Source organism: Embiotoca jacksoni, unplaced genomic scaffold (assembly GCF_022577435.1).
Source record: "Embiotoca jacksoni isolate LCO1_2020_lvr unplaced genomic scaffold, fEmbJac1.0.p SCAF_34, whole genome shotgun sequence".
NCBI lineage: Eukaryota > Metazoa > Chordata > Actinopteri > Embiotocidae > Embiotoca > Embiotoca jacksoni.
In genome coordinates, this window is record NW_027185386.1 from 149,976 (window position 1) to 174,998 (window position 25,023).

Below are 25,023 nucleotides of genomic sequence, written 5' to 3' on the forward strand. Positions count from 1 at the left end.
CTGGAAACGGCTGCGATGTAAAGTAACATTTTATTAGAGATATATATTCTTTGGTACTTCTGTTTCTTCTTTGGAGGGTAAATAAGCCACCGACAATATGTTGAATCTAATAACCAGTTATGAATCTACATTCTGGCCTACCTTTAATTAAGGTGATGCTTTATGAAGATGCTTCTTATTGTCTCATAATAAATATTGTTGTACACTTCCAAATGAGCTCTCCTTATTAAAATGCTTTCATTGCCACAAATGGTTAGTCGGCAACAGAGATCTGAAAACTTCTACCAAAACATCAAACCACAGACGTTAAGTGGGAGTAAAAGTTTGTAATTTGGTGAAGTAAACTTTTAAAGCCTTAATTTAAAGAAGAGAAATAGCAACGGCCCGGCCACGGCGTGCTTTGTTTAGCACACGAGTGGTTATATAACGACTGAAAATGTAACAGAATGATGTATGAGGGTGTTTTTTTTTGTTTTTTTTCATACTCTGAAAGAACTAATTTAGCCGTAATGGTCAAACCCATTTAGCAGTGCACAACAACAACATGAAAAAAAAGAGCACATACTGTGGAGAGTTTATTATGTTTTCATCCTGAATGGGTTTGGACTCTCGTTTTTTTCATTTCTGGACAATGAGGCTCTTTAAAAAAACAACAACTCTCAGCACATAAAAGAAAAAAAGAAAACAAAGAATAAAAACACAATCACCATACACCTGTGCATCTTCTAAAGTGTCATTAAAACATGCTGATCAACGTAAATATGAAACAAACTTACTGTAAACCACATCGCATGCATTCATTTTAAAAAAAACGGTTTTAAGTGTTATGAAAAGAAAATGCTATCAAATCCAAAACAAAATTCTAAAACTGTATTTTTCTGCAGTGTCTGTGAAATTTTAGGGTGAAATTGAGATTAACCGCATAAACTGCATTGTGAGATAAAGTGCAGGTGAATATATCTCAGGTTTCAGATGTTGAGTTGTTCTTATTTGAAAAATAATTGATATTTGTACAGAAACATTCAGGCTGCTATCTGGAGTTTGGGTGGATCAAAGTGTGAAATCTGTAAATGAATAGTTTTAATCTATCAATCATTACATCATTAAAACTATTCATTTACAGATGATGCAGTCAGGTCAAATATGAGTGGAATTTTTATGGGGGGCTTCGCCCAGAAATATTCAGAGTTTTAATTTACATGAATTCCTGATTCTTTATTGGAGGCTGTTTCCTCCACAGCAGTGACTCTTTGGAAATGTTGGTCTGTCAGCCAGCCAGAAATATCTCAATAACTACCGGATGGATGAACGTGATCCATGGAGGCTGAAACCCGGAGCTTTCCTCTCGTGCCACCATGAAGTTCATATTTGCAGTTTTAAATGTTTTGAGGACTATTAGAGCTGTGACACATAGACCTTTGCATAGCACCCTGAAAATGAACCAAGGTCTTAATATGATGCTTTACCAAGTGTCTGCTAGTTTCAGATCGACGCAGTTGTTCTTTTCTCAGACAGACATCTTCCCGCTAAAACTTCAGCCTCCAGAGTCGCTAACATGCTAACTAGTCGTGATGATTGCCTGCAGTCCAAAAACATGCATGTTCAATTGATTGGTGAGTCTAAAGGAGCCTGCAGGTGTGAATGAGTTGCCTCCATTGGTCCTGTGGTACTCTGGCTTGGTTTGGATCCACACATACATACAGTAGATAATGGATAATAATTAGCTTATGTCTTCTTCGATCATGTTTATAATATCCCCAGTTATTTATAGGCTATTACAATAGTCATCTTTCTCTTTTCAAAGTATTTTAAAAGGGTCTTGTTTTGCTGTAATGCAGGAAATATTCTCTTTTTCTTGCCGAGCTGAGCACTATTAAAGTATGAAACTACATCAGTGGTGTTTGTGGTTTGTCCTTGGGCAAGGCAAACACTCATTTATGCAAACACTGAGCTACAAATAGACTTTTACTGAACAGTATTTATTTGTGCTGCTGATGGCAGGTTTGTGGTCAAAGCCCTGGTCCATGGGGAGGAGCTCCGGTACAGTAATGATGAGTGACAGGAGTGGCGGCCAATCAAGAGGAGGGACTAAAGCTCTTAATAGTGTCAGAGGCTGCAGCTCCCAGACGGAGACACCTGTAGCAGCCGGAGGAGACAGCAGCGGCCGCACTGCACCGCTACATTCACCCGTTACACCGGCGGGACACCGGACCTCAGAACCGGCCGGTCCTCCTCAGAACCGGCTGGTCCTCCTCAGAAGAAGCTTTACAAGCTCACAGCGAAGACCTGAAACATGCTGCTCGGTTTTCTGCCCGCCGTGTTTCTGCTCGGTGTCGTCGGAGGTGAGTGAAGTTTAACACGGAACCCTTGAAATACATTTACCGGTTTAACTGGATCTAACTCGGTTTAAATCTCCTCATGTAATACCTAAAATCATTTATCCAAAGTCAAAAAATGACCTCATCAGACTACAAAATGTTTAATATAGTAAAAGTTCAAAACGTTAAATTACAACAAATTGTATCTTTAACAACACATCACATTTCAGCATCTACTCTATCTGTCAGAGATGTTATTTCACATTTACATGAACACTTACACTCTTCGTACCCTAATACACCTACAAAATATCTTTAATTCATTTCTTAAAATATTTGACCTTTCTCAACGCGCTAACATCTCCATTTGCTGTTTGTAATGATCTGTGTCTGTTATATTAGTGGTATATGGAAGGAATATTCTTTATCAGTAAACACATTGCAAATGTAACCTTTCAGACTTTGTTAGGAAAAAAGTCATGGACTCATTTTTGTGTTTACAAAGCCCATCAAGTCTGGCATTTAACATAATTAGCAATTAAAGACTTAGAACATTTTATTAAATGAACAAATGACTGTTTATTAGGAAAGCACAAGTTAAAAATATCTAATAAATGTTATGTAAAAGGACTTCATACATGAAAGGAGGTAGCGTATTACATGTATTCAAGTTTTTGAAAGAAAAATAACTTTTTTACTACACATACATGGAGGGGGGAGGGGGGGTTCTCTAAATAGTCAGGACTGACTCACTGCTCCTTCAGTGTGACTCAAAGCTCTCTGGAGGTGGACGGATGCCAGCCGGCTCCCTGAAGCGCAGCACCCTCCACAACACAAAGTTTACTGTGCAGCCGCGACGGCGTGATGACGCCTCCGGAGGAACTTTTAAGGAACTCTCCACTGTGCACGTTGTGACCAAACTTAACGGCAGTTCAATCTATTGGTCGCTCTTTGTAGTAGCGTGGACCGCTCTGAAGCATCTCTGTGTTTCATGTGCTGCAGGCCTGCAGGCTGCTGCTGCGTCTTCCTGTCATGTGTTCACTTGTATGGAAACGGAGTTATAAGGAGATGCAGGGAGTTGATGGAGGCTCCACTTTGAGGGTGTGTGTCTAAAGTAGCAGTAAAGAAATCCAGATGAAAAGAGCTCCCGAAGGCCATGATCCTCCTCCTCCTCCTCCTCCTCCTCCTCCTCCTCTTGAGTCTGGCGCCACATTTTGTTGAGCCCCCCTATAAGAAATATTTCAGAGAGGAGGAGGGCTGCTTATAGGCGTCTCCTCTCTCTGCTCAGGAGATCACGGACGGGTGGAGCAATTAGAAAAAGACCATTTTTACCTCGTTTATTTGCAATACAGTGTTCGGCCACGGTCAGTTTGCTGGTTTTGTATTTACATTCCTGCACGACTAGCTCTCAACATCCACTCCTACAGTATCAACTTGTCCTTTTAACTTTGACAGAAGTCCCTGATAGCTCAGGTTTCAGTCTTGTTTTGTGTTTCTGTGTGATGATTGTTCTGCTGCCCTTTTAAGCTTCTCTCTATCTGCTCATCTTCCTCATTTCACTCCCTCTCACCCTTTTGACCTGTATTGATTTTTACATCCACTTCTTATGCACACGTGTTGCTGTTTTTCGCTGATTCGTCTTCTCTCTCTGTCGCCGTGTCCCTGCTGCATCCGGTTGGATTAGAGCTGCTCCAGGCCACTAAATCTCACTCTGTAATTGGAAAGCATGTGCTGGCGGAGCTTTAATTGGATATGATATGTGCACAGGTCCCGCAAGTGAGCTCCTGCTCCAGGGAGCCATCTGTTCCCTCCGAGTTACAGTAAAGGAGCTCTGTTTGCTCAGAGAACTCCTTTCAGTCGGCCTCCTCTTATCGAATGCTGCTTAGATTGGAGACCGTCTGATGAGCGAGGAACTAAAGAAAGGCACACTATGACATATTCACCTGGAATAAATAGAAACAGAGATTAGATATCAGATCAGCTTCATTTGTCTGCTGCTACTCCGCAATTGTAATTTTCAAATAACCCTTTCTGCTCTTCGCTGTGATTGTGTTGGTCTGCATGTGTGTTTCAGCCAGACATGAAGTCGTCAGCAGCAGGACGAGCCAGTCAGGTTTATATGACGGTCCAGATGGAAATGAGCAGGACAAAGAGCTGCTTTAATTTTGCTCAGTCAGCTTTATTACTCACCTGTTAATGATACCCGCTATTCTTCTCTTAATAGGCTGGATAATCTGTGTGGGATGATTCATTTACACATTAAGGACTTAAAATAATACAGTAAAAAAATTCTCTTCAAATGTCCCATAGCCAGAGGTGAGCTTTTTAGATAGCTGTTTGTCTAATAGTTAAAAATGTCAAGAAAAAAATCAGCTGTTTAGTTCAATCCCAATCAAATTATATTAAAAAAAGATTGTTAGAACAGGACTATTTTGTGGACGCCGTTTTTTTTCATTGCACTAATAGAGTTCAAGAAATATTTTGCATCCATTTGCGATACTACAGCATTCATCCTCTGTTTCCAGTATGTCAGGTACACCAAGATAAAACCTTCAAAACCTTCATTATAACCTTCATGAAGGTTATAATGCTCAGCTGTTGTTTCAGAGAGGCATTTATTCAACTTTATTTCTGTAGTTTGTGGTGTTGTCGAATATACTGATAGTTGTTTCCGGTATTTTGTCCAAACATTCGTGTTAAGCTGAGAAGGATCTGACTCAATCGTACTGAGGACACGTTGCCCCGCCCACCTGACTGCACCCCAGGCCTGTCAATCAAACTAGACAAGCCCCAAACATACCTCTCTTTGAGGCCTCATATCTTAACAATTAGGGAATTATTTTCAGAATAATGTCTGAAATTAATCAGAGGGAGAGAATTTAGCTGACGACACCATAACGACTTGTGGAAAAAAATGTATTGACTTTCTACTTCATGAGAGAAGTTGAATGGGAGTCTATGGAGCTGGAGGCTTTTTGGAGCCGACCTCTAGTGGCACTCGCTGGTATTGCAGCTTAAAGCCACTTTTCAGACCCGAAAACTACGTTCACTTTTATTCAACAGTCAGTGCTTATAGCTCAAGGTTTTATCTAAATCTTGTTCAGTTTTCGATGAAATGAAACAGTAAAAACGATTGCAAGCAACAATTTAGAAGCTGCAAAATGTTTGTTGCTTATGCTTGAAAAATTGCACTACTAGTTGACTAAGCTCTTCAGCTCTCAGTGAATATATACCCATATTTAAACTTCTATTGATATATTGACTTCCACCATATGAGACGTGCGGTGTGTTTCCTCTGACATGAGACTCAGCTGGATGACGGACGGTCGGTTGATGAGAATAAAACGATGTCCCGTGAGGACACGCCTGCTGAACTGGTGTCAGCTGTGTTGCTTTGACGTCCCTCCGGCCTGGTTTCCTCTCTCAGCGGTGGACACTGAAGGAAACCGACCTACCGTGTGCGTCCGTCGGTTTACCACGAGGCCTGAAACACAGACGGCCTTAAAACATGCCAGCAGGTCGTAAAGAAACGTTCAGTCTCAGTCTCTGGCAGAGTGTCCCGACGTGTGCGCAGTAATAAGCTGCGAGCTGCAGTCCGGCGTTCCTGCAGCTTCTCGTCTTTGATCCGCTGCTTTCAGATGTCATGATTTCAGAAACAAGCAGGACACATGAGGTGAGAGGTCAGACGTCCACATGACTCCTCTGTCTTCCTTAATGAGATCCTCAGGCTCTTCCTGACCGTTGGGTGTGATGGGGGACTATTTCAGGAACGCACTCTCCCTTAATCCTCAACAATAAACTGGAAATATTTCACAGTGACCGTGAGAAAGAGGTTTGTTTTTCGGCAGCTCTCTGGACGGTTCAGGGTTCCTTCTCGGTTCTGAACCTTTATTCTGTGGGAGTGGCAGCGCAGACAGGAAGTGGAGGACGTGTGTTTGGGGAAGTGGATCTGACAGAGTTCCTCAGCAGCTACTTCACAGGACGGCAGTTTTGAAGTGCAGCGTGGAGGTGAAACACGAGCGCCGATGCCAACTCTGTCTGCCTCTGCCTCTCTGCTCGCGTTACTGTTAACGATTTGAAGTGAGGCGAAGCTTTGACAGCTGGAAGCAGCCGTCTCCTTGGCAACAGATACACGCCCACACTGCACTTTGTTTGATTTCTGAAATGAAAAGAGAGAGAGAGATAAAGACGGCGGGGCAGCTTTTATAGTCAGTTTATCAGATATCGGTCGTGGAGTTGGGAGCCGAGCCGGACCTTCTGATCCACATCCTCCTGACCGGGTTCTCACAGGCCGACCTTCGACCCACTTCTCACCCTGCTTGTCCCACTCATCCCTTTTGTGTCTGCAGGGGATTATCCGGCTGAAGGTTAAATCCTCGCAGACAAGGCTCTCTGTCAGACGTGCAACACAAGAGTGTGCTCTTAATTACTCCACAATATTACACCAACTGGCTGCTTATGTGCATCGTCTCTCGTTTTTTTTTTTAGAACTTCCCAGTCACACACGGCCTAGACGGTTGATGAGCAGCTCTTTCAAAGTAAAAGAAAAACACAAAGGCCTTGAGGTGCTCACATTTAGTTTAGGGAATCATGTGGTCTACAGAGAAGATGGAGAGGTTTCACACATTTTAGCAGCTATTGTCCGTAGACCTGCGGACTGTATTCTATGTTTGTGGCCAACATTAGCCTGTTAATGGAAATAGAGAAACACCACTGAACTTTAAAAGAAACAGAACAATGAAACTGACAGTGAAAGGAGAACCACTGTGTTTGAATCCACCTCATTGTCTCTGACACCCTTCACTTCCTCATGTGTCTATTAATCGACTCGAGGTTTTTATGATGTGACGTTAACATTATCTCATCTTTTTAGCTGAATTTATGACTTACCGGTACGTATTAGCAACACCTCAGTGTTTCAGGGAGTTTTGCTTGATATTACCAGTTGACGGTATCAACATGTCTTTCAAGTTAAGTAAGAAGAGCTGAGACCAATGTTCCTCACAGCATGATGGCTGCATGTGATCTCTTCATGAAGAGGCTTCACAATATCACTAGTAGGATTTACTGTAAATGACACTGTTCTCTAGTCTCGTTGCATTATTTCCCCGACATGAGTCACAACAATGTACGTAACTTTAAAAATGTTATCGTTTAAAAAAAACGTCCTGTGTTTGTTTTTCGTCATCTGTAATTCCTCCAAATACTGACCGCTCTCACCTTGCAACGGTTTTGGATGGAGTCGTATCAGGTGATCAAAATGACAGTAGTTTACGGATAAGGACCTTTAAGGTCCCGTCTTGTAATACCTTTTTGAACGTTAGTGGGCAATAGTGAGTCCCTGCAGACGGTCTCGTCAGTTTCTATGGACCCAGTGATGGTGTGACTAAAAATAAGCCTGTAGTTTGCATAAATGCTTTTTAGCAAGAGCATCGTAACAGGGAAACAGCCCAGCAACAGTTCAACCATATATCGACGGCATGTGGATTATTTTAAATACGGTTTATGGTGTCATAAACTGGACAAAATAAATCCATTGTGATTTATGGAAATGAGGTCAGCATGTCTGTTTTGTTTGCTACTTTAAATTTAGGTAGCTGATGAGATAGTTGAGCTACTCAGCTCTATGAATTGTTGTGAACCGCTCATCAGGAAACAGCTAAATTACCAAATGAAAACGGTCAGTAACATTAAACAGAGTTACCTTTATAAACTCTGGCTACGATGTTTGCAGTCACAGTTACTTAGAAGTTTAGAGGAAATGTTGGAGTTCAGCATCCAAACCTGCCGAAAGCGGTGGAAACACCAGTGTTAACTCTTATTTTGTTTTTATTTTGCTGAGAGCTTCAACCATCGTTGCATTTACTGTTTGTTCTAAGAAAAGGTTATAATACGCTCCTTACTGTGCTTCGCTTTCACCTGGCTGGTATCACAAGACAGGACAGGCTGGTTAGCATTCTCACTTCAGTACAATGACATGTTCGTCATCAAAACTGCTAATTCTTTACATTCTGTCGATGATTTAAGGTCATTTCTGAATGTTTTAACCTAAAAAACTCACTTAAAGGTGAATTAAAATCCACTATTAAATTTCATAACGCATCACGGCCAATTCGTTTTCGTTTACCATTAATTCAATTCAATGCAATTTTATTTATTTATATAGCGCCAAATCACGACACAGGTTATTTCATGGCACTTAACACATTAAAGTCTTTACAGCAGAACTTTACAGCATTATACAGAGAAACCAACAATTCAACAATTCAAAAATTCAACAATTCTCACATAAGCTAGGAGGAAAAAACTCCTCTTTAAGGGAGAAAAACCTCCAACAGAGGGAAGAAAAACTCTAACAGGAAGAAACCTCCAACAGAACCAGGATCAGAGGTGGGCGGAGCTTCTGTTAACAGAACCAGACTCAGAGGTGGGCGGAGCATCTGTTAACAGAACCAGGATCAGAGGTGGGCGGAGCATCTGTTAACAGAACCAGGATCAGAGGTGGGCGGAGCATCTGTTAACAAACCAGGCTCAGAGGTGGGCGGAGCATCTGTTAACAAACCAGGCTCAGAGATGGGCGGAGCATCTGTTAACAGAACCAGACTCAGAGGTGGGCGGAGCATCTGTTAACAGAACCAGACTCAGAGGTGGGCGGAGCATCTGTTAACAAACCAGGCTCAGAGGTGGGCGGAGCATCTGTTAACAAACCAGGCTCAGAGGTGGGCGGAGCATCTGTTAACAAACCAGGCTCAGAGGTGGGCGGAGCATCTGTTAACAGAACCAGACTCAGAGGTGGGCGGAGCATCTGTTAACAGAACCAGACTCAGAGGTGGGCGGAGCATCTGCCTTTGCCAGTTGGGGTGAGAGGAGAGCAGAGAGAGAAAAGAACAGCATAGATATATACAAGACATGAACTGCTGGAGCCAGATACATTTTTAAACTGTAAACTTTTCATTCTGGCAGTTATATAGAGATGCAAGATGTTGATAAGAAAACTGGTTTCTCCACATACTCAGAGCTAATAAGGCTCTTTGACAAAGTTACGAGTCCACTAATGTTCTTTTTTAACTGGTTATGTGTCGACTGACGATGTCTGTTAAAAACTGTATTGTCCTAAATGGGTTAGGGTACTCAGACGTACCAGCCTGCAGCCTGACTACACAGCTATTGTAGTGGAGCGTCACACACACCTGACTAATCTACAGATGGAGTGTAAACTGAAACTAGTTGCTCAGTTTCAGGAAAACAGTAGGAATCTAAAAAAAAATGGCTCGAATGTGATCATTTCTGATACGAGCTGATATACGAGATTTTAAGGTATGCAGGAATGAGGTACACGGTGAAATAGCGTAACCTTCGACACACAAGTCCTCGCAAATGATCCTCAGATGTAACACTGAGAAAATGAAAGCCGGGTTGTCTCAATCTGATCGAAGAGCTTTTTCATTCATCTCGATCTCATGGTTATCCTACTGAGATTAGTCCGATGGTTTTAAGTCTTCATATAGAAAAAAAACAGTCACAAATTGATACGTGTTTTACAACCATGATCTCACGCTTTGCTGCTTCAAGTATAAATACCTTAAACCAGCGCACCTTTATTTTATGGCTCTTACAAACGCCACTTGGCACTATTTATGTTTATTTCCCGCCTTTTTTTTTTTTTTACTTCCTCTTTCATCATATTCGATGGCGACATACCCAACCTAACCCTAACCTACATGTCTTATTCCACCTGTAACACATAACGTGAAGGTGTGTGTGTGTGTGTGTGTGTGTGTGTGTGTGTGTGTGTGTGTGTGTGGCGTCTGTGGGGGTTTTCTGCTCTAAATGAGTCTCGGTTGCTAAGTGATGAAGACATTAGGGCACGCAGGCCTCTGCAGACACAAGATCATCAAATCAAGTTCAGGATGTTGGTCTTGATTTTTTTCACCACTTCTTCCAGAGATGGCTCGCTGGAGAAAATCTGGCTCTCGGTTGTATGCTGCTGAAAAACGGGGGGTTTTGAATGTAATCATTCAATGCATACAGATGAGGAGGTGAACAGGAGTTATAAACAAAGACCTCCTGCTGTTCGTAGCGCTCCTCAAGCTGTTTCCCCGTCAGATCAGTGAGCCGGCAGCACAGAAAGCAGCTTTTTCCCTCAAGGTACTCAGATGAGTTGAGACCGACCGACACATTCTGCTGTCGTCAGCAGCCGTCACTTCCGCTCCATCTTATCTGCTGAGTCAGCTGTCGGCAACTTTTCTATACACTCAAGTGTTTCTTTGAAACGCGTGCGTGATTACAGCCATAAAGATAAAAGCCATAAATACATCTTTGGAGTTGTTACTGACCCATTTGTGCTTGTAATCTTTTACAAAGTAATATCTTTTGGGAATTTCACAAAACTAAAAGCAGATAAAAGCAGATACAAGGTAAACGTGTCATATCTAACTCTACGTACAGTGCAGCCATCGGAAAACATCTGAAATGAAACCATTTTCATGAACAGTATGTTCTATAACATGCTCCTTTATCATTTTATAACACAGATCAAATCCATCAAAAAAACTGAAATATAAAGTAGCAAAGTTAAAACTGTGGCTTCTATTTTGTTTTGTAATATACGTTTCTAATCTGTCTTTGGAAACATTTTTGGCCAAATAACTACATTTGACAGAAAAATAATGTCCACTGATCATCTGGAGTCGATTAAACCCATCTCTAATATTCATACCTCCAATTTGATGTGAATATGAACACATGAAGACATTGATATGGAAATATTTGCTAATTAATGAATTAATTATTTGGCCGAACTAATTAACATGAATAATTAAACTCAAGCTGTGATGTGGACATTAAGCTGCTGAATCCAGCATGTATATTACAGTATTGAACAGTAGAACTTTAGTATCTTAAAACAGAACTTTGTAGTTTGGCTTTCTGGAAGAAATTATATTTTCTTGATTGTTGTTGTTCTGGTTTTGAACCCTCATGGTTGAAATTAACTTATTGTAAGTCGCTTTGGATAAAAGAGTCAGATAAATGAAATGTAATGTAATGTAATATTAACTAACAGTGGATCAAATGACCGGTTGTATATGAAAGCTGTTGCTTGTAGTGACGAACCCACCGAGACTTTCAGCTTGTTCAAAGTATGATAGCATCTTTTAGTTCATTGTTTTGGTTCTATGGCTGCATTTAGTTTCACACTTACTGCTTTCAGCATTATTTCCTACAACAACAGCTGTTTTCAAGAAAACTTAAAGTACATGTGCTTGTTGGACACAAACACAACTTTAAATGCTGCTTTTTTTCATTTTTGGATGTGAATAGTTACACCACAGTACAGCAGATTCTCAACCTACGAACACAATGCGTTCCGAACAGCTGTTCGTAAGCTGAATTGTTCGTAAGTCGTTATATATTAAATTAGCATTTAGCATTAGCATTTAGCATTTAGCACTAGCATTTGCTTTCTTGGGCATGATAAACACGTGAGAAACGGGTGATAAATATATGAGAAACGGTAAAGTATCCAAGATGGTACGAACTAAGATGAACACAACAATGAAGTGAGTGTTGGAGCAACGAACGAAGTGTTGGAGATGAGCCGGTGCTGCTCGGCGTGGGTTGCGGCAGAAAGGGGAATCAGTCGGATGAGGCGCGCTGTACAAAATACGAACGCAATACGGCATTTTACGAACATTTATGGACATCCGTCAGCGGTTGTTCGTATCTACGAATGTTCGTAAGTTGAGAACCCTCTGTGTTTGTTTTGCTCTAGGAATTATCCAAAATTGTCATGATTGGTTTAAAATAAGACATCTGGTTCAAAATTGGTCAATTTAAGGGTTCTTTTTAACACATTTGTGCCACTTTGTCTGCACAGAAAACACAATGTTAGCATGAGATCGTAGGTCATCCTCGTCTTTAAAATCCACTTTGGTTTTATAGACGTGAGTAAAACCACCTGATTGATTGAAGAGAGAATCTGTTGTGTCAGATGTGGAGGACGGACGTCTTCCCTGCAGACATGTCCTGAGTTTTATTTCTGTGTGCACGAGTCGGCATTTTTCTAATCCGACACACTACTACCTTCGATTCTTTCTGTTTGAACTCCTTCACACTGACGTGAGAAGTTGATGAGCTCATTGTTTTCTTGTGCTTTTTGTTTTGTAGGGATGACGACATCAGATCCTTTCACACCCAGCGCCCCCGCTGACGGGGGAGCGCTCAATGAAACCACTTCTCACATGACCGTAAATGAAAGTGCTTCAACTGCTTCAGTGATGACGCCAGCTGGAGGAGAACCCACAACTGTGAGGCCGACCTCCACCCCTGCAGAGACGCCCCTCCCCCCCCCAAGCACAATGTCCGCCGCTGGTCCGGAGACGAGCCGCACGACCGGCCTGACTGAGACTACAAGTACAACTTCAGCTTCAGACCACACAATGAACTCAGCAAACACACACAGCAGCAACACAACTACAAGCTCAGAGATCACACACACCTCAAACAGCACAACAATGTTCAACAGCAATGTCTCAACTACTGGTACACCAGTCACAAACAACACAACGATGGTAACACACACTGCACACCCAAACAACAACACAACAACAATGGACACACACACTGCACACCCAAACAACAACACAACAACAATGGACACACACACTACACACCCAAACAACAACACAACGACAATGGACACACACACTGCACACCCAAACAACAACACAACAACAATGGACACACACACTGCACACCCAAACAACAACAACAACACAACGATGGACACACACACTGCACACCCAAACAACAACAACAACACAACGATGGACACAGCAACGACACACCCAAACAACAACAACAACAACACAACAATGGACACCGCAGCGACACACCCAAACAACAACAACACAACAATGGACACCGCAGCGACACACCCAAACAACAACAACACAACAATGGACACCGCAACGACACACCCAAACAACAACAACACAACGATGGACACAGCAACGACACACCCAAACAACAACAACACAACGATGGACACAGCAACGACACACCCAAACAACAACAACACAACGATGGACACAGCAACGACACACCCAAACAACAACAACACAACGATGGACACAGCAACGACACACCCAAACAACAACAACACAACGATGGACACAGCAACGACACACCCAAACAACAACAACACAACGATGGACACAGCAACGACACACCCAAACAACAACAACACAACGATGGACACAGCAACGACACACCCAAACAACAACAACACAACAATGGACACAGCAACGACACACCCAAACAACAACAACACAACAATGGACACAGCAACGACACACCCAAACAACAACAACACAACGATGGACACAGCAACGACACACCCAAACAACAACAACACAACGATGGACACAGCAACGACACACCCAAACAACAACAACACAACAATGGACACAGCAACGACACACCCAAACAACAACACAACGATGGACACAGCAACGACACACCCAAACAACAACACAACGATGGACACAGCAACTACACACCCAAACAACAACACAACGATGGACACAGCAACTACACACCCAAACAACAACACAACGATGGACACAGCAACTACACACCCAAACAACAACACAACGATGGACACGGCAACGACACACCCAAACAACAACACAACGATGGACACGGCAACGACACACCCAAACAACAACACAACGATGGACACAGCAACTACACACCCAAACAACAACACAACTCCAGCGACCACCCAAACCAGCACCAACACAACAACTACCAGTGCAGTAACCCCACAAAGCTCTCCAGCTGCATTAACTACACCAACACTAACAATCTCCACTAACACCTCTCCTGAGACTCCTGCATCCTCCGCTGCTACCCCAAACAGAACACTCACAGTGGGACCCCCATCCTCTTCACCTACCTCCAGCTCTGCCTCCAGCTCTCTCCCTGCAAGCACCTCCCCAGGCAGTAGCACCACAGCACTCACTGGAAATACCACCACCCTTAGTCCCTCTACAGAAAGCTCAGGAGGTAATACTAGCAGCATGATGAATGTCCGTGTGTGTTCTTAAAAATAATATATTTTAACATGCAGATGAGAAGTAACACAAAGTACTTTAATGTTGGACGTCTTTACTGAATCTCACGATAATACAGCCAATATTTGATGAGATATTTTGCTAAAAACAAGAAATGTCAACTCCATGTAAGTGTTATGTGGTGGGTGTTTTTCCAGGACCCAAATGCAAGCTCACAGACTCGAGGTTTCAAGTTCTAAAAAATACAGTCTTTATTGTCCAAAAAACAAACAAAAAACTACAAACCAAAAGGTGGCACCGAGCGTGTCCACTTTACGTCCAGTCGGGAGGGCAACTCAACCGACAGCTCCAGGGGGACACGGGTAACAGGGCAGCCGGCAGACCAGCGGAAGGGACGGCGTCAACAATCTTCCAAGCCGGGAGGGCAACTCCACCGACTGATGATTTTGACGGGGGATATCCGCAGGAGACACAGAGGCCGGAGGAACGGGAACAGGTACAGGACTGACGGAGAGCTGACGGGGAGCAGACGGAAGACGGACGGGGAGCAGACGGAAGACGGACAGAGAGCAGACAGAGGACGGACGGGTGGCTAACAAAAATGCACCGACAACCAGAGTTGTGCAGGGGCAGGTTACATATAGTCCGGGGAGGTGATCAGGGAGATGCAGCACACCTGCAGGTGGTGATCTGGGGTGAGTGGCTGCATCTGCTGGGACCGGTGAGGGGCGTGGCCATGGGAGGTGAGGGGCGTGGCCACAGACAAAAACAGGGGACACAGGAGGAGAGGTGATCGGGGGCAAAACGGAGGAAAAAACTGAACTCCTGACAGTACCCCCCCCTCAAAGGGAGCCTCTCGGCGACCAAAACTGGACCGGACGGGAGGAGGGGGGACCGGAGGAGGGACGGAGGACCACACTAACACAAGACATGAGACAGGAAACCTAGGTGGACGGAAGAAGGCCACGGGGCAGGGAGGCCTGGGGTGACCGCTCCGGAGGACGGCCAAGGGGCAGGACAGGTTCGGGTGACCGCTCCGGAGGACGGCCACGGGGCAGGACGGACTGGGGTGACCACTCCGGAGGACGGCCACGGGGCAGGACAGGTTCAGGGGATCTCTCCGGAGGACGGCCACGGGGCAGGGCGGACTGGGGTGACCGCTCCGGAGGACGGCCACGGGGCAGGACAGGTTCGGGGGATCTCTCCGGAGGACGGCCACGGGGCAGGACGGGTTCGGGGGACCTCTCCGGAGGACGATGACGAGGCAGGGCTTCGACCGCGATGGAGGACGGAGCCGGAGGCGGAGCGACGACATTCCTGGAGGACGGAGCCAGAGGCGGGGCGGCGACCGCGCCGGAGGCCGGAGCGGGAGGCATAACCGCGCCGGAGGCCGGAGGCGGGGCGCCGACCTCGCCGGAGGCCGGAGGCGGAGCGACGACATTCCTGGAGAGCGACGACCGAACAGGAGGACGGAGCAGGAGGCGGGGCGGCGTCCGCGCCTGAGGCCGGAGCCGGAGGCACGACTTCGCCGGAGGATGGGGCCGGAGGCGTGGCGCCAACCTCGCCGGAGGCTGGAGACGGAGGCGGGGCGGCGACTGCGCCGGAGGCCGGAGCGGGAGGCATGGCGACGACCGCGCAGGAGGATGGAGCCGGAGGCGGGGCGTCGACCGCGCCGGAGGCAGCAGGGGCCGGTGGCGTGGCGACGACCGCACAGGAGGATGGAGGAGGGGACGGGGCGTCGACCACCCTGGAGGACGGAGCCGGAGGCGTGGCGACGACCGCGGCGCCGGAGGACGGAGACGGGGGCGTGGCGTCGACCGCGCCGGAGGCAGCAGGGGCCGGTGGCGTGGCGACGACCGCACAGGAGGACGGAGGAGGGGGCGGGGCGTCGACCACCCTGGAGGATGGAGGAGGGGGCGGGGCGTCGACCACCCTGGAGGACGGAGCCGGAGGCGTGGCGACGACCGCGCCGGAGGACAGAGACGGGGGCGTGGCGACGACCACCCTGGAAGCAGCAGGAGCTGGAGGAGGGGCGTCGACCACCCTGGGGGACGGAGTCGGAGGCGTGGCGACGACCACGCCGGAGGACGGGGCCGGAGGCGTGGCGACGACCGCGCCGGAGGACAGAGACGGGGGCGTGGCGACGACCGCGCTGGAGGACAGAGACGGGGGCGTGGCGACGACCGCGCTGGAGGATGGAGCCGGAGGCGTGGTGACGACCACACCGGAGGACGGAGCCGGAGGCGTGGCGACGACCGCGCCGGAGGCAGCAGGGGCCGGTGGAGTGGCGACGACCGCACAGGAGGATGGAGCAGGAGGCGGGGCGTCGACCCATCCGAAGGCAGCAGGAGCTGGAGGCAGGACGTCGACGACCCGTCCAGCGACGGGGAACGAAGGAGCAGCATTACTGCCGCCTAGGCCATGCTGCAGGTACTTGAGGGCCAACGCCCGGGCCCGGATGGCGTCCGGATCTCTCGCCGGCGCTGCGGGGGTAGAGAGTTCGTAGGGGGGACCGACGGGGCTGTAGGCTCGCTCGTAGCGACCAACGGGGCTGTGAGCTCGCCCGTAGCGACCGACGGGGCTGTGAGCTCGCCCGTAGCGACCGACGGGGCTGTAGGCTCGCTCGTAGCGACCGACGGGGCTGTGAGCTCGCCCGTAGCGACCGACGGGGCTGTGAGCTCGCTCGTAGCGACCGACGGGGCTGTGAGCTCGCCCGTAGCGACCGACGGGGCTGTAGGCTCGCTCGTAGCGACCGACGGGGCTGTGAGCTCGCCCGTAGCGACCGACGGGGCTGTGAGCTCGCCCGTAGCGACCGACGGGGCTGTGGGCTCGCCCGTAGCGACCGACGGGGCTGTGAGCTCGCTCGTAGCGACCGACGGGGCTGTAGGCTTGCTCGTAGCGACCGACGGGGCTGTGAGCTCGCCCGTAGCGACCGACGGGGCTGTGAGCTCGCCCGTAGCGACCGACGGGGCTGTAGGCTTGCTCGTAGCGACCGACGGGGCTGTGAGCTCGCCCGTAGCGACCAACGGGGCTGTGGGCTCGCTCGTAGCGATGGACTGGACTGACGGCTACATGTCCAGAGATTAAGGGCGCAGCAGGACCGGATGGCCGGTGACCCCGGCGTCGCCGCCTCCTTCTGGGGGGGTCCCAGAAGGCCAGGCGGGCTCCCTCGAACCCAGTCCGGGGTTCAGCGGAAACCGTGTCATTAAGGCGGGCCTGATTGGAAAAATATTGAAATAAAGTCATGTATTGAGGATTCGAGTCTGTGGCTGCTGGGTCCTTCCGTGGTCGGTGCATTCTGTTACGTGGCGGGGTGTTTCTCCAGGACCCAAATGCAAGCTCACAGACTCGAGGTTTCAAGTTCCAAAAATACAGTCTTTATTGTCCAAAAAACAAACAAAAAACTACAAACCAAAAGGTGGCACCGAGCGTGTCCACTTACGTCCAGTCGGGAGGGCAACTCAACCGACAGCTCCAGGGGGACACGGGTAACAGGGCAGCCGGCAGACCAGCGGAAGGGACGGCGTCAACAATCTTCCAAGCCGGGAGGGCAACTCCACCGACTGGTGATTTTGACGGGGGATATCCGCAGGAGACACAGAGGCCGGAGGAACGGGAACAGGTACAGGACTGACGGAGAGCTGACGGGGAGCAGACGGAAGACGGACGGGGAGCAGACGGAAGACGGACGGAGAGCAGACAGAGGACGGACGGGTGGCTAACAAAAATGCACCGACAACCAGAGTTGTGCAGGGGCAGGTTACATATAGTCTATAAAGAGATGCAGCACACCTGCAGGTGGTGATCTGGGGTGAGTGGCTGCATCTGCTGGGACCGGTGAGGGGCGTGGCCACGGGAGGTGAGGGGCGTGGCCACAGACAAAAACAGGGGACACAGGAGGAGAGGTGATCGGGGGCAAAACGGAGGACAAAACTGAACTCCTGACAGTAAGAGGAAAAGTGCTGTTGCAAGCTGGACGCAATACTGAAGCCGAGCCAGTTTGTAATTTGCAGTGAATTAGTAACTTTCAATCGGGATAATTTGAGATGAATAACTCTTAGATGTTGTCTGTGTTACGTGTTTCAATGTCCTCACACTGATTGTTTCTTATTTTGGATGACATAGCGACAGGTCACACTACAGAAAGCGCTTCTCTAACTCATTCAACTGAAGCTGACGGCAGTACAACAGCTTCACCAGCCACCACTACTCCAACATCCACCACCACCCCCCCTGACACCAGTCCTGCTACCGTCACCACCCAGCGACCGACAGAGATCTCCACGGCAGCCCCGCCCCCCCCCCACCCTGAGTCCAGTCATAGGTTCGTACCTTTCTCCAAAATTGTTTCATGTCTTTGGGTGTGATTGTCCCATGAGATCAAGAGTTCAGAGTCCAGGCGACTGCTGATTTAGTTTGGATTCACAGGAAATCACCAGATAATCATTTTGTACTCAAATTGTTTATAAAGAGAAAAAAGGAAAGATTTGTTGCCCTGGAAAGTAAAGCATCCGTAGTCAAAGTTTTTGTAATAACAAAATTGAATGACAATGTAAAACCAGTTTGACCAAGTGAAAGTGTTCTGGTGAAAGAACCGTGATTTCTCTTCGCCGAGACCCAAAACACAAGATAATATATGGAATACGATATTGGACTTTCATGCATCAGGGAACAAAAACGCAACTAAAAATGATTGATAATGTTGCAGTGAATGTCAGATGTGTAAATAAGCAACTTGTTTGTTTGCATTTTTGCCGTATCAACTTAAAAAGCGGTGTCGGTGTTCACAAGTTGTGTTTGAGTGGCCAAAAAAAATCATCTATTGTTTAATATCAAAATCAAAGCATGAGATAAAAAACGAGATAGAAGTTGTTTAACGGATCATTTTTGCTCGATCTCCCGTCAGTGTGTCCGGCGGTTCCGTGTCCGCTTGAAAGCGTTTGTCTTAATGGAACATGTCAGTGTCTCTCAGGCAGCTTCCTGCTGGACGGACGTTGTGTTCCCGGTGAGAACATTAAAACATTTCATCTCCGGCCAGATAGAAAAACCTCCGTACGTTAACAGCTCACTTTGTTTCTTCCGTCCTCTCCTCCTCGTTACTCAGCCCAAGTGTTCCCCGGCCGGCTTCACATCCCTTCCTTCACATTTGATAACGAAATGCGCAGCAGGTCCTCGAGGATTTTCCAGGAGACGGCGGCTCGGATTTCAGCAACAGTAGGTTGAGGTAACGTTGAATAAAAGCTCTCATAAATGCTCCTCTTTTGTTTTTTCAGCCATGTTTACTCTGTTTCATAGCTCAGCGATGTCCTCGGAGGTCAGCCCGGGTTCATTCGCTCTGATGTCGTACAACTGGAGTGAGTATTTTCTCCTGATGCAAGATATTAATTCACATGTTGCAAAAGATTTATCAGCTCTGTTGGTGCTTTTCTTTCATCCTCCAGACCAGGAAGTGTGCAAGCAACGGTGAACAACATCTTTGAAAACACCACTGTCACTCAAGAGTCCGTTGCTAACGTCATCACTGGCGCTATAGTCAACTCTAGAGGGTTGCTGGCTAATGCTACGTTCACAGGTAAGTGCTGCTTGTACATTATTCAAGTCAAGTTATGTCAGCCGGACTGCTTTCATCAAACATGTGTTTATATGTGCTCTCTGTTAGATACAAAACTGTGCGAGCAGCAGCCGCTAGCTTGTGACGTCTCCACCACGACGTGCACGGATACGAACGGACGAGCGGTTTGTTCCTGTAAACGAGGCTACATCTCCGTCGTGTACTCAAACACCAGCTGCAAAGGTAAATCACAGGACTCATTCTGCCTCGCTAATGAGCAGATTACCGCATCTTATTTTATGCTTTTATGTGCACATTTTTTGAGCCTTTACAAAGTTCTGCTTCCATGAATGATTGAAGCCTCATTTGTAGTTGAGAAGAGCTGATGACCTGCAGCGTCTCACATTCATCTCGAGGGAAACTTTTCCAGCCGAGAGAACTGTAACGAAACCTTCTTCTCCTCGCTGAACACGTCTGTGTGGGAACGAAGGCAGAAACAACGAGACTCAGACAAGGTCACGAGCTGCGGCCGACCCTCGACCTTTACATCATTTATCTCCCTCATTCATTTCTTTTTAACGGGATGTTACCCCGGAAACACGTGGAAGGATCAAGGCTTTGCTTTTTATGTGACCGAGGAGATCGGCTACCGGAAGAGCTTTTAAAGAATAGTAGCGTCAGACAGATGCTTCGTACAGTTTGTTTCATAAAAAAAAGCATCATTTACTTTTTACGTGCTTGTTTGTAAAAGTCAAAAAACTCCAGTCTTGATGTGAAGAGACCGTCAGCCTGCTGTTTTCACGGCGAGTCGTCCGTTTCCAGAGTCTGAAGCTGTAGCTTGTTCTGTTCTCGTTTGTAGCGTGTCCAAGTGGGCAGACGGCGGTCGGACACACCTGCACACCGTGAGTAGCTTTAACCAAGTCTGTTCCCAGGGGGCTAACTCGGGGTGTGTGTGTGTGTGTGTGTGTGTGTGTGTGTGTGTGTGTGTGTGTGTAAATGTGTGTTACTTCACAGTAAAGTGAAGTTAGTGTCTCCCTCATGTGGATTCAGGGTTTAACGCCGTTAAAAATGCTACTGGGCCATTTTTCAAAGTTGGATATCACTGTTTTCCTTCAGATGTCCGTTCGGGTTCGCCGGCTTCAACTGCGATGACGGTACGAAACGTTATTTCAAGCCGCACACACTGAACTCTGTTACTGACTCACAAAACTAACCGGCGGTGTCGTGTCGGCAGCCTCCCTGCTGGCGGTGGTCGTCGTCTCCTGTGTTCTCGGAGGACTTCTGCTCATCCTCATCCTGGCTTTGCTCATTTACTGCTGCAGGTGAGAACATTAATTATTATCAATTAATTACCAGCTCCTGTATTGATTTCCTTTCATTCTTAGTGTGCTGCAGATAACAAACAGACACAGAAGCTCCGCCATGTTTTTTAACCCATTGAGGTTTGGTTTTGGTGATTTGTTGCTCTAAAAACCCCCAAAATAAGGAAAGTTTCAGTTATGTAAAAAACTCAAAAAGTGTCATTGAAAAGCTTATTTGACATTGAAATATAGTGATTAGAAATGTTACACTTATACGTAATGCAGGTGAAATTTAATGTAGCTTTTGGAGCCTTTTTTTCCTGCAAATCATGAAACACTTTCCTGCTGGAAGGTTAAGTTTGTGTCATTCTGTATTTTTCTTAAACAAATCTCATAAAAAAGCTTTCAAAAGTCTTAGTCTGTTTTTTAATGACCAGAAAGAAATGATAATTAATACTTACCTTAATACTGTCTAACTTTGCTGACCTGACCTGGCACTTCCACTGGAACCCATTCGATTTTACTGAAGCTATAAATCTAAATCCTAAACAACAGACACAAATATATCGGTTGTTTTATTTAAAAAATAGACTAATAATGACGCATCCGTCCGCTGTCGCTTTACAGGGATCAGTAGCACAATTGTTGAGGACTATTGTCTGCTGCAGTTTAATACATTTGCTGTTTCATTCTCAGCATTACCAGCAGCAGAACGTAGGATGTGGAATTAACTCCAAATAAACCAGTATAACATATGTCAAACACTATTTGTTACATGGATCAGTTCATTTTTTTACATGAAAAATTTAAATCAATATAACAAAAGCAGCCTTATCCTCAACACACACTACGTTGTCCCCTTTGTGCGTGTCAGGGTGAGATGCTCAGAGAGCAAGTCGGACTCCAGCAGCAGTCCTTACTCGTCGGGCGACGTCACTCAGCCCTGGCCGACCGGCGTCACGCCGATCCCTCGAGCCAACACCAGCGGGGACTCGGCTCCCTCCATGGAGATGACAGAAGGAGGCAGCACGCACACTCTGGTGGACAAAAAGCATCAGAGCAACGGACTGGTGAGTTCCCAACTGTTCTGTGCTCGTCTGCTATGAAGCACTAATCAGACTCACGGTCCTGCAGACTGTTGATCACCTACTAAATCAGCCGGTAGTCTGTTCAGTGTTTCTGTCGTTGAGCATCTGCTTATTAACACGGCCAGTGAACGTGGACTTGGTGGTATGCAGGTTGAAAATACAGATAGAGATGTGGGTTCAAATCTGGCTGAATTAGGTTGAAAAGTGAACATTCGTCTGTTTCATAACTGTCTGGAAAAGAAAGGGGAAGTCAGGGGATTTTATCATTTTTTTGGGGCAACTGATGGAATATCAGGGAATTTTGTTTGCATGTTTAAATTTGAGTTGCTTTTTCAAAATATAATGTTTTCTACTTAGTCTTTTTTTTCCCCATATTGTGGGAGTGGTTTTAAATTATTGTAAGTTTCAAGAGCTTTGGCCACAAAATGATGAATTCAAATACTGAATGAAAAAGAATAGTTGACAGAAAGGTAAATGTAAAGTTTGTAAGACTACTATAGATCTCTCAGATCTAGTAAAGGAAGCCACACCAACAATAAGAAGCATCCTCGTTTTTTACCGTTCTCATTTAAAAAAGTTTGACCATTGTGCAAAAAACCTTTTGCACAAACCTTTTGCTGGTTTTTGATGGTCGGTGTGTTGATCAGTGTGCTCACGCCCAGTTGTGTGTGATCAGAATTCTGTAGTAGGTTTAAGCAGTTTCAAGTTTTGTACTGAAAACGCCTGTGAGTTTGCAAATTGATGAGCATGTTTCTTGTTTGCTCAGCAAAACAGCAGCTGGTTTTTCTGTTCATTATAGGTCATTGAATTTCAGCTTTTTAGTCAACAAAAGTCAGAGAATTTTACCATTTGACTTGAAGTGGGAACCCTGTTTTCTTTCTACATTAAAATGTGAAGGTTGAAACTGCTTTTCTGCCGAATTTAGCTCCGTTTTAATCCAACATGACAACTGGATGATTTTTGACCTGCAAATCAACATGACTGTGCTCACTGGGCACATTAACCTTCCTGTATGATTTCAGAGAGAAATTAGACATGTTAATTATATGTTGTAAATCCTGTGCTTAGTGATATATTCAACCCACTCATGCAGAATTGAAGTACAGTGGTAGCATGTAGCTCCCTGCTTTGCCTGACTCCCCAGTGTGTTGCTTTAGGGGTTTCAGCTGAAGGGGAAAGGATGGAAGAAGGTAAGGCATGACTTTGCTTTTAGATTCTGATTTGCCTTGATGCCCCCTGCTGATAGTTTTAGACGGGCCACGGTGAGCATAACGGTGGTGATGGTGTTTCGGGGTGATGGGAAGTTTCATGAAAGACCTCTGATTGTTATGGAAAGCAGTGTGCTTTCATCTTTGTGCTAATTCTAGTGACTGGCAGTTCAAAGAAACTCCTCGGATGGTAGTGAGTAGTGTTTCAGTCCACATCGGTGACTGGGGTTTGGCTCTTGTGTCTGTCTGTGTGTGAATGTGTGAAGTCCACGCTCCTAAAAGAAGCTAACACACTCTTTTGATGTTTCAGTCGGGATCGTACGATCTCAATCCAGATGGGATGAAGACCTTCAAAGGTAAAAATACATCCCGTTACTCATATCTGGTCCAAGGCCACGAGAACCCCTACTTCTTACCAGGAGACGACAGGAAAAACTGAAAAACATCCGGCCATCTAAGGGGTGAAATCCACAGAGAGCTGAGGAATATTATGGGATGAAACTGTGGGAACTTCCTGAGCTACTCATTAAAGACATGTTTACTACACAACTGAGAACGACCACCAAAGAGATCACATGAACATTTGAACATCTTTTTATATAAAGCAGGTTGTTGCTCTTAGGGATTATCACCACTAGATGTCGCTGTTGCTCATTAAATTCAGTACAAAACTTGTTTTTTTGAAGGTACTTTTGACTTTTCATGTTTTTGTTCTCTTTTTTATGCTTTAAAGAAATCATTCTGTAGACTTTTGAAATGAAGCTTTTTATTTTTGCTAATTGCACTAAAGTTTGTGTTAAGTTTACCTCCAGTCTTTTCTCTGAAGGTGAATTTGAATGTGGGGCTGCTTTTCTTAATGGTGTGATTATCTTTTAGAACGACTGAAGGGGCTGGATCCCAAGTCGGAGGTGTTTCTTAAAGGGATTTATTTTGTAGCAGTCGGAAGCGGACCACTCTGTATTTGTTGAAGCTGCACTTGCAAAATGTGCCTGTTTTAATGGTCTGTTTGACGAATAGGAAACATGATGCAAAGCTGCTGATGGTCTCTTGGATGTGCCAATTATGACCTGTATAGGTTTCCTTTGAAGATTATATATACATATATATGTATCCTTGTGTGAGAGACAGTGCACTATTTTATAAGTGTGTAAAGTTTGTTTTGTAAATAATTGAAGATCTTTTAGCTGATAATGTATGTGTGTGTGTGTGTGCAGTGGAAATAAATTAATTTCAACACAACACACTTGTTTTTTTTTTTATCATTGATCATCATATTTTTTTAACTTTTGCTCCTTTCTGACTATGGGGAGGTTCTCTGATTCCCAAATCATTCATTGAGTCACAAATTTCGATAACTGTCTGCCAATATAAATATATGAACTGATCAAAAGACGAAGACCATGTAGATCCTTCACTGACTTACTGCAGAATGTATAAAAGTGCTGCAGAAGTAATGTGGCTGCACTTCTGTATTAAAAGA

The 25,023-nt window shown here is 45.8% G+C and overlaps 1 protein-coding gene across 1 annotated transcript; it reads left to right on the forward strand.

The window, feature by feature from the left end:
- The first annotated feature begins 14,191 nt into the window (after positions 1 to 14,191).
- On the forward strand, positions 14,192 to 24,770 carry LOC138207935 (protein HEG homolog 1). Its single transcript, XM_069165521.1, has 13 exons — positions 14,192 to 14,387; positions 18,521 to 18,719; positions 19,302 to 19,400; positions 19,500 to 19,609; positions 19,691 to 19,749; positions 19,837 to 19,967; positions 20,055 to 20,189; positions 20,806 to 20,848; positions 21,063 to 21,100; positions 21,181 to 21,268; positions 22,122 to 22,317; positions 23,493 to 23,525; positions 23,854 to 24,770. Exons 4-13 carry the CDS (start codon positions 19,553 to 19,555, stop codon positions 23,980 to 23,982), a joined length of 909 nt encoding a protein of 302 aa, XP_069021622.1. The 5' UTR covers positions 14,192 to 14,387; positions 18,521 to 18,719; positions 19,302 to 19,400; positions 19,500 to 19,552; the 3' UTR covers positions 23,983 to 24,770.
- The last annotated feature ends 253 nt before the right edge of the window (positions 24,771 to 25,023 follow it).